Source organism: Sinohyriopsis cumingii, chromosome 17, assembly GCF_028554795.1.
Source record: "Sinohyriopsis cumingii isolate HCF-2022 chromosome 17, ASM2855479v2, whole genome shotgun sequence".
NCBI classification, from domain to species: Eukaryota; Metazoa; Mollusca; class Bivalvia; order Unionida; family Unionidae; genus Sinohyriopsis; species Sinohyriopsis cumingii.
In genome coordinates, this window is record NC_142977.1 from 67,709,757 (window position 1) to 67,720,189 (window position 10,433).

The 10,433-nt window shown below is 34.8% G+C and overlaps 1 protein-coding gene across 1 annotated transcript; it reads right to left on the reverse strand.

Moving 5' to 3' along the window:
* Window positions 1-211: 211 nt before the first annotated feature.
* On the reverse strand, window positions 212-1,138 carry LOC149779156 (lactosylceramide 1,3-N-acetyl-beta-D-glucosaminyltransferase-like). The gene has a single exon (XM_089938404.1). The coding sequence runs from the start codon at window positions 1,136-1,138 to the stop codon at window positions 212-214; it is 927 nt and encodes a 308-aa protein (XP_089794530.1).
* Window positions 1,139-10,433: the final 9,295 nt, after the last annotated feature.

Here is a 10,433-nt window from a genome sequence, read left to right on the forward strand (position 1 = left end):
ATTACTCAATTTGTATATTTATATGAAATAACTCGATACATTGTGATGACATTATCTCAGTAGACGTATTTGGCACTAATGCAAAACACATTTGAAATAAATGAATATAAATGGTTTTTATGTGGGTTTCTAATGTTATTTTTTAAATATAAAAATATCAATCTTCACTTCCATGGGTATGTTTTTTCAAAACTAATCGCAATAATGTGTACTACACACTGAATAATTCGGGTTTTGCAAACGCTCTAGTTAGACTCTTGTATTGTTCTATGGAGCCATACCAAAGAGTCTCCATAACGCCTTTTGCGACAGCAGTTGCTGCCAAATAATCACAAGGTTTATCCACCGTGAAACATTGCAAAGATTGTTTCTCGTCCAAACTCAGCCCTGAAATACTTTCAAATGTTATTGATCCTACTTTTGCGGGTAATAATCCGAATATATATACATCGTCTATCCAGAAAAACGGGGTCTCTTTCGACACTTCGTATAACTCTTTAATAATGTCTGTTGTCAAAATGACAAAAACGCCGTTGCAATATGTGACAGGAAAGGTAGTCATATTTCTGAATTCCCAGTCGTCAACTTTCCATCTGCCTGTCTTTCTCTGTATTGGACTTGTCCCTCTGTCTATAACGTAGCATCGAATTTTTTTGAGGTCCGCCTTAGAGGTCTTGGACGTATCCAAAAGAAGCTTGAGTATGTTCACAAAGACATAGTCATCCACTTTAATGACAAATTTAGCCTGAAGACAGAATTCTGTAATCCATCTATATCCCAAAATACCCTTATGGGTCAAATTGTGATATGTATCAATAAAATCTCCTTGTACAATGTCCTCGTGAAGATGACTTTCATATTCGATGGCTGCCTGGACTTGCTGTCCGTCTTCTGGTATTCCCAGCAAAAATACAACTCTCATGCTATGGTTCATCAGTAGGTTCTTATTCGCCCAAGTTTCACGTATCACAGATCTTCTGTAAAAATGATCCGTTGCGGTATGGACCATTACAATAAATGTAAGGTTGCTGACTCCCGCACATATCTTGTCATTATTCAACACGTATGGCGATCCAAATGCTGTTAATGGGTATGCAACGTTAGCTTCTTGACTACCTTCAAGATTTTGTGAAGCCATTACCGTTTTTGAGGTGGATAGTTCCTTAAGATGATTTGTATTTCTTTCTAGAGATGTATTACGAAGAAACTTATTCATGGTAGGCGTATTTGGAATACTATTATATACAATAACATTGTCACTTCCATTTTTCTCTCTCTCGTGATGCTTGTTTGAGGCACTACTCGCCACGTTTTTGTTGTCTAGTGACGAAGAATCGTCAAGATCGCCGTGAAACGCATCTTTCATACTATCTGCCAAGAAAAATACCAGAACGACAAAAATCACGAAACCCACAAAGGAAAGTAAAATATGACGGAGGTGGCGCAGCGAAATACATTCCATATTCAGATTACTTCTTGTTTCAGCCTCTGCAAAGAAAGAAAAGTTAAATTACTTGGCCATATCGTAGCAGCCTACACTATTATAAAAAAATAAAGTAAGAGAAGCATTAAGACAGGCAGCTAGCGAAAGAAGAAATCAAATTGCAGTCTGGATAATCCAACATCATTCTATTGTCCCATCCTTTCGCCTTCATCGAACAGCAATATACAACTCCCTTTATTCGGAAATATTCAAACGATTTATACCAGGTGCAGCACTTAAGGTCTAAATGGCTTAAAAGGGCCACCGTAAGCCCGTAAGGACACACAGGTTACAAATACAGCTAGCAGTTAGGCATTAAGAACGTAATTTCACATGTATGTCTTTTACCAGTGTTGTTCATAATTGTGTTTTACGACTGTTTAATTTTAGCAAAATACCATCATATTTTTTAAGGGTAATGCAATCTATAAACAAGTTTAATTGCTAAAAACACGACTGGTAAATAAGCCAATCAATATAATGGGCAGCAAATAGTCTTTTCTCTCCTCTATGATGGTTATTGACTATTTAACATAATCTTGACTCTAAGATGCCTTCACATATTTGGTTTGTCTGCGCTCTTCAGCTTTCACATTATCCAAGGGTGTCTGTTTTACGTTATGTATCAGTGTAACAAGTTCTACCACGCGCCATATTATTTAAAGCATTCAAAAATAGGTGATACCATGACGTGCATTACACCGACAAGGAATTGTATTGTACAGATAACCTATAATCGACACTGATGCCTTAATAAGAGTCATATTTCTGTGACATCCTATCATTCCACTTTCTGCACACTTTGGTGTGTATTTGGAGCCCAAAGTATTATATTATATATGCTATGATTTCTGTCATAGGAATCCACATATTGCATATTAAACCTGGTTTGTGTATTAAGCAATTCACATATTTCAATTGTTGCAGCTTTTCGAGAAAACGGGTACAAACTCAGTTTTGAATGGAAGGCTAAGTGCAATTTATTTATTGACGTATCTACCCTCTGATAAATCAGAAATTTTTGTACCTATATTATAATTAATTAAATTTAATGTCACAGTTACATGTATATTGTTAGGACGATATACACGAGTAATGGCCCCTAAAACGAAGTTTTTAAGACTAACTCACTGTAAATATTATCCAGTTAAACGCAACAATACAATTGACTTGACTACGGTGAATAAAAGCATGATACGACCGCGGAAAGTACGTGTTCCTTTAGCACATGACATTATAGAGGAAAACCCTTAGTGGAAGAGAAAATAGGCGTTCATGCAAGGTGCAAATGAAATCAATTTGACGGTTAAGGTGTGTTTTTATATTTGGAATGCGAAACGATTGTACGGTCTTTCTCAACTGCGAAATGAAATAATTATTCATGTCTTATCGGTACGAGAGTATATTATATTTTCGTGTGAATAGTTTGCATTTTTTATTTCTTTATAATATTTTGTTTCATGTATTAGATAAACAAATACCTTAAATCGAGTGTTTTTGCAATTATTTACTTGATTTTGTGTTTGACTAGGAACAAGTGATAAAGGATACAGGTAGTCAGAACTAGTCCACTATACTAATACTTAAGGTATTTTGCCAATTACTACAAGGTACGGTTTAAATTCCAGCAAAAACGATTTCTAGTGACGCAGTGCATCTGTGACAAAGGTATTTTTGCCATCGGGTTGATGTAATATATTATCAGGATTGTTATTCTTGCTGAGGAATATTCAAATTCTTGAATCGCCTACCATTAGTGGAATTACTTGTTTGAAGGTGACGTAGCTATTACGTTATTGATGGTGAATCCACTGTCCTATAACTAACTGCATAAGGTAAGCTCTCAGCAAGAATTTATACGCTAAAATAAGGCTCTAAAACTGATAGGAAATATCTTAAAATTATATGCATGAACATAAAATTAATTTAACAATTTAATGTTTTTTCCCCATGTTTATTGTGGTATCAAGTGTCAGTTGCCCACACATACAACTTAGGTAACGTCCTTCAGGCATTATTTGCTGTGTGATTCTGCAAGTAACAGTTTATACTACAACAGACTCAGAAAGAAACAATATCAAACTCTTAAATAATAGACCCAGCTAAGTGTCATTGGAAATTACGAGGAAGAAATAGTTGCATTACTTTTTCCAGGGCTTTGAATATGACATTTAATGTTCATCAATGTTGTAAGCTACCTGGATAATGTTCATTAGTGTTCATCAATGACGTAAGCTACCTTCATAATGTTCTTTAATGTTCATCAATGATGTAAGCTACCTTCAGAATGATCTTTAATGTTCATCAAGGTTGAAAGGTGGCGCTCTACAGTTTCGTATTTTGCATAGGGGTTAGGATTTTAAAGAAAAAGAATTTCCCCGGCTTTCCTCACTGGTTATACTGGCTATTTAAAAAAGACCTTGCACATTTTAGGTATAATGCAAAGAACCTTTAATTCCCTTTATTTTGGTGTTTGATTGATGGGTGTACTATGGGTTATAGAGTATACAGCTTGGCCTTACTTCAGATGTGCATCTTTCAAAAATGTGCTAGCTCTACTTGGTCATTTTCACTTCCTGAACTTCAGAGGTAAATTGTATAAAAAAGAGCCGATAACTTTTTTTTTTACCTTTTATATATTTGGTAATTCATTCATTGCACTTTCAGAAGCTGGTATTGTCTAGTCTGGCAAAATTCATTTTCCCTATTTTAATAGCTGCTATGTATAGTGTACTTTAGACTAATTCAGGCTGATTTTTTTAACACAAGGGAACAGTCATTTTAGTTAGCAGTGTGCTTAAATCATGTAAAATTTCCAAAAGTACAATATCCAAAAGAAATATCATCCACATTACATTAATGCAGCATAGAGGTATGCCAACATTCTCTCCATTGTGCATGTTTTAAATGCGAACTACTTCACCTTGCATACGTCACTCTCTCTCTCAAAAGTACATATTATCTGGTGAGCGCCCCCAAGGTTACTTTCGGATGGTGTTAAACCAATATATTCAAATTCAATAGCATCTGCAAACTTTAAACAATAATACATACAATTATGAACTTTAGTGTTGCAGATCAATATATAATGCATCATCGAATCTAACTACGAGGTAACAATAGAAACAAGATAAGTCGGTATATTGATCTATTGAGGTATTTTTAATATTCATAAAAGCTAATACATTTTGGATTCACATAATCAATGAAAATTCAAAACACACACCAAGACACACAATTTCCTTATAAAAACTGACAGTCTGTGTTAAGATAATGCAAGATTTTATTTTCACATCTTTATTCTAAAAATTTAATAGAAGATATGATAACACGATATATGTAAGAAATCTTTACAGAAATGTTATTCGTAAACATTGCTTTATTCATTAAATTATTTCGACAAAAAAAAATAGAATGTTATAATAAATACATTAAAACGAGGAAAAATTTTGTTACATGCAATTCTGTATCAAAGACTCATCAGTGTTGAGTGTGTCAAACATTGAATGTTAGATTCCTGATATGTAAAATAAATTATTGCATCCATCAGGGATTTGTCCTCATGAATCACTGTTAGAACGTATCCAAACCTTATATACCACTCTCCGAAAGTGATTTTTCTTGAACGTCTTTGCAAATTATCTTACTTTTCTGCACTTGTCAAGTATCATATATCAATCAATAACGCCAGGGTGTCGTGACCATTCACTTTACGTTTCATAGCCCAATGATGGCAAGAGGTGCTGTCGCGTACGTCGTTTTTCTTGCTTCGTACAAGGTAAGGTGACTATAGTAATCTAAATAAACTGGGCTGACCTCATTGAAAAAAGATCTTAAAAGTATCCCTTTATGTCTACGTAAAATTACTTCCCTCCAAATTAACTCCCAAGTAGTCCTCTTTCCTGAACCAACAGCTATTACATGGAAATCTTTGCCGCTAAAAAAGGAATATAGTGCAAAATTGTCATCTAGAGGAATATGTCTGGAAATATCAGTGTAAGTAACATTTACTAAAGCCTGGGGGAGGAGTCTGACTAGATTTGCGTCATCAACATGAGTGTACTGAGCGCCTCCTGACAAAGTCACAAGTTCTGGAGCAAGGTCAGAGGTCATTATGACAAAGTGACCTATACAAAAACGCAGATAAGTATGTTGAGGAAATATATAATCAGGAATATAAAAGTGGCTTCTTTTCTCCCTAACTACAATACTTGCATTTTCTTCCTTGACACTACCAACAATATGTCTAGATTCATTCCTTAACGATGGCAATATTATGTGTACCACTTTGAACATATCAACAAAAATGTCATAGTCGGCGTTTAAGATGAATTTGGCTTGTCGGCATTTTTATTATATCCATTCTAAAGCAATACTATTCTTCAGTGTGAGATCCTGAAAGCTGTCTTTAAAATCTCCTTGTACAATATTTCTGTGAATGAGATTTTCATTGTTGAATTTTACATGATCCGTCCTGTTACTTAGTTTTCTAAGAATAAAAACGGATTTCACGATAATGTCTGGAAGCGACTTAGCACCAATCCAGGTTTCCCTTATGGAACGTCTCCTTTCAACATTGATCCAGTGACTCTGGATGTAAATTATGAAATCAATTATTTTTTTCTTCAGCACAAATGTCTCCATTCCAGATTAATAATTCTGTGAAAGTCTCGTTATTTTCCAGGGTATAAGTTTTAACTTTATCCTTATATAGACTCGTGAACCTGGCAAATTTATCATGGGAACTAAGAAACTGAACGTCACTGAATGTTTCATTGTGGAATAATATATACCATTTGCACAACATATACGAACACTCTGTACAAAGGTACATTACACTATAACGTACTAATCTCTGAAGTGAGTGTGTGTGTGTGTGTGTGTGTGTGTGTGTGTGTGATTTGGAATTTTTAAAGTAGCTTTAACAATTGTTCAGTCATATCGCTACGATGTCTGCAGAGTGGCAGTTTATAGTGATGTAGCACTGGGGCATCATGCCGCAGACACGAAGCACGATGTCCCACCCAGTCACATTATCCTGACACCAGGCCGACCAGTCCTAACACTAACCTCTTAATACTGAGCGCCAAGCGAGGCAGCTGTTAGTATCATTTTTAAGTATTTGGCATGACTCGGTCGGAGATCGAACCCACGACCTCCAGCATCCGAGATGGACGCACTAACCACTAGGCCACTGGATCAGTTAATCCCTGAAATTGACAAGGGACACTTGTTCTTGCGCAATACAACATTGTGCCTTGCTTTAAGGAGATTGATACTTCCTACAGTAAAATATGAAATTCAAAAACTGAAATGGCAAGAGTTGGATGCTTTATGCCAAATTAACTCAAAAGTATTGTTATTATTAGCTCTGAATTTGCATTGAGATGACGTTTGAAAATAAAATTTGTGCTCCATTAACAGCCAAGTACTTAGGAGTTTTGGCTGTCAGAGCATTATGATTCATTTGTATATTATATACTCGTAATTTCTATATGTTATGAGTTAGTTTTAAATATAAGCTCTGCCTTAGTCTAATACATTGTCACGTGGGTTAACGTTTAAGTTTTTCTCTCTTCGTCTGCAGAAAAAAGGAATCGTCATACCTGGGTTTCCACTTCCTAAAGTCTCCCATAATTCATGTATGAAACATTAGCGATATTCCTCCTTTCACGACCCAAAAAAGTGTGGATTTGTTGGTAGTGTTCTCGCGTTGAGAAAAATACAGTCACTTCCATATATCGATATTAGAAGTTATCACCGATGAAAACCAAGACAGGTCAGAAATTAAATGGATCTGTAACCATCTCGGCTTATCTTAGGTTTATTATATATCAAATTACCAAGTATTCTTAGAGCGTCAACCCAAACGGTACGTTAAAATAGCACATCCAATCACAAAATGAAGCATTAATTACGTGAAAATAATCATGCTCTAGAAGACATAAAATGTCTGACCCCTCTCCCTTCATATTAATGATATCTTTATAGAGTCATTTCTAATCCACCATTGTATTCGGTATGTGTCGGAAGTGTTGTGCCTTTATGTAGGTGTATTATTACTTTGGTTTTCTTATTTAAATTTCATGACTCGGACATTAATGTTTTTATTAAATTTACGCTTTTTAAAATTGCAATTATTTCAAGAATAATGTGATGCACAATACAGACCTAACTTGTGTTCATGTCCCGTTTTATTATGCGCATTATGCGTATATTACGCATATATCGTTGTTTTTATTTCGAGGCACTAATTTTACATATTTTTTATAAAAAGTTTTGACATAAAATGAATTGAGCCATTAATAATCTCCGATCATCCAGATCTCCGACGTTGTTAATTATCCGTAATGTGTGACCATGTTTCGCTGAAATATTATTATTGTTGTTGTTCTTCTTCTTATTAGTATCTTCTTTTACCTGGATCAATGCTAAATGTTGGATAGTGATTAAGGTTTATACACTCGCGGCACACACGTCATTCTAAACGCTCTTTTCAATGTGTAAATATTAATGTCAGTAACATTCAATTTAAATTTTACAGTTAGTAACTTTCAATTTAAATTTTACACAGTAACTTTCAATTTAAATTTTACAGTCAGTAACTTTCAATTTAAATTTTACAGCTAGTATCTTTCAATTTAAATTTTACAGTTAGTAACTTTCAATTTAAATTTTACAGTTGGTAACTTTCAATTTAAATTTTACAGTTAGTAACTTTCATTTACAATATTAAAGGCAGAAACTTTCAATTCTATTAAACAGTACAAGAAATTACCGAGCAAACGTGTGTGAACGCGATCCAGCTTTCGAGCTGCTGTTCAGAACAGTTTAAAATTGTAACATATCTTTGATTATCATACTTCTAAACATAATTGAGAATAATATATAAAATATATATATTAAGATATAATTGGTGTTTATAAATACACCATCTAAATGGTAATGTATCCAAAGATGCATGCTCGGGCATAATTTAAATTAATTTTTTCATCCAAACGGTGGTGAAAATGAATTTAAATCTTCCTTTTTCCACTAACTCCAACCTCATACTGTATATATTGACGGATTTTGTCCCAGTCTTTTGACTTGGAACAGTTTGTTTTATATCTTAGTCGTTGGTCAAACGTTCTCGATAATTTGATGACATTTGTCTCACCAAAATGTAGCCAGGACTTAACTACGAATATAAACAACGTTCCAAGATTACGATCAGTAAGTGTCAAAGGTAAGGTACTAGTTAAAGCAACGTTCACCAAAGGAGAATTAAAACATAATTATGTACATTAAAAACATGATACATGTTCTACTTGCCATATAATAAGTAATACTAAATGAGTTGCTAAAAAAATATATTTCTTGAATATGTATTTCTCGTCTGGTGCGAAGAAAGTTCCATTTCAGCTTACAAAAGTAAACACATGTTGGGTATACAAATACTTGGTGAGTCGGTAACCGGTTCTATAGCTTGATTATTTAAAAAAAACAAAAAAAAATTAAAAAAAAAAAAACAACAAAAAAAACCCAACAAAAACAGCAACCAGAGAAGAAGCAAAAGACTAAAACAATGTATTTTATTTATGAAGGTCACAGTAACCCGCTTTATGATTATATACAGAACTGATCGAGATGTGCGCATGTTTGAGAATTCATTCCTTCACGTGCAACAGTCACGCGATTAAGTGTAATGTAGAAACGGAACTAACAGTGACACTACCATCATGCTTAGTTCACAAAGGCTTTTGTAAATTAAGTGGATGACCTAACATTACCTGATGACGTCACATTAAAACTATTGACGTTAAAATATACGGACCGCTCCGGTGGTCTAGTGGTTAGAGCGTCCACCTAAGATGCGGGAGGTCTCTGGTTCTAATCCCGACTGAGTCCTACCAAAGATATACAAATGGTACTAGCAGCTGCCTTGCTTGGCGCTCAGCATTAAGGGGTTAGTGTTAGGACTGGTTGGCCTGGTGGCAGGAGAATGTGTGGGTGGGACATCATGCTGGCTGCCTGCGGCATGATACCCCGGTGCTAGACATCACTATAAACTGCCACACTGCAGACATCGTTTCGTTATGATTAAAAGATTGTTAAACTATTTACAGAGACTGAAGAAAGGGCTGAATAAGCGCAATCATTAAAACATTGGGCTAATTTTCACGCATATAATGTTAGGACTCATTTAAATCCATTTAAAATGAGGAAATTGGATTGGTTCCAATAAATTTAAGCAGTAATGTATCTTTTACACATTACGCGAGATCGGTCCTTAAACCCAGCATTGGGTCCGATGAGAAGCAACCTCACTATGTCAATTAGCATGTGAAATGGCTCACAACGGCCACACAAATTCACAAATAATTTTCAATGAACTAAATAATATGGTTCCCGGCCCGTCTGCAATTTGCCACGTAGGTGGGCCAGGTGGACTCCGATCACAATTATTACTTCCTGTTCAATATCTACGAATGTCATCCCAGTCTACTGATACGAGGGTTAAATTGTTTATTCGTTAGAATTTCAAAAGTTTTGGTGTGGTTGTCCGTGTGCATTTCGACGACAGTGCACAGAGCAATGATTATAAGGATTTGAAACGTCACCGTTGCAAGGTGTTTTGTTTTACGGCCCAGCCTCTCAAATAAAAATGCCGAGAAACCTATGACAATAACTTAACACGTTCATTTTTGATGTTATTCTAGATTAACATATGATATATTAAGAATTTAAACAGTGTAAAGTTTGTTACTAAGAAGCAAATGTAGACACCGTATAGGAAATTAATTGTGATACGAGTCCAGGTGGGGAGCAAATCTATATATTATGTTGATAAACTGATTTTCGGTCTTATTTGTCATTACGTCAAAATCTAATCGTTGGAAATATTGTAAATGATATCACTACCGCATACATTTATCATTATACCACTAAATGCATGACTGTACATACA

What these genes read in the sequence shown, in the direction of transcription:
- LOC149779156 (XM_089938404.1), bottom strand. Translation starts at nt 1,138, where the DNA reads ATGGCTTCACAAAATCTTGAAGGTAGTCAAGAAGCTAACGTTGCATAC.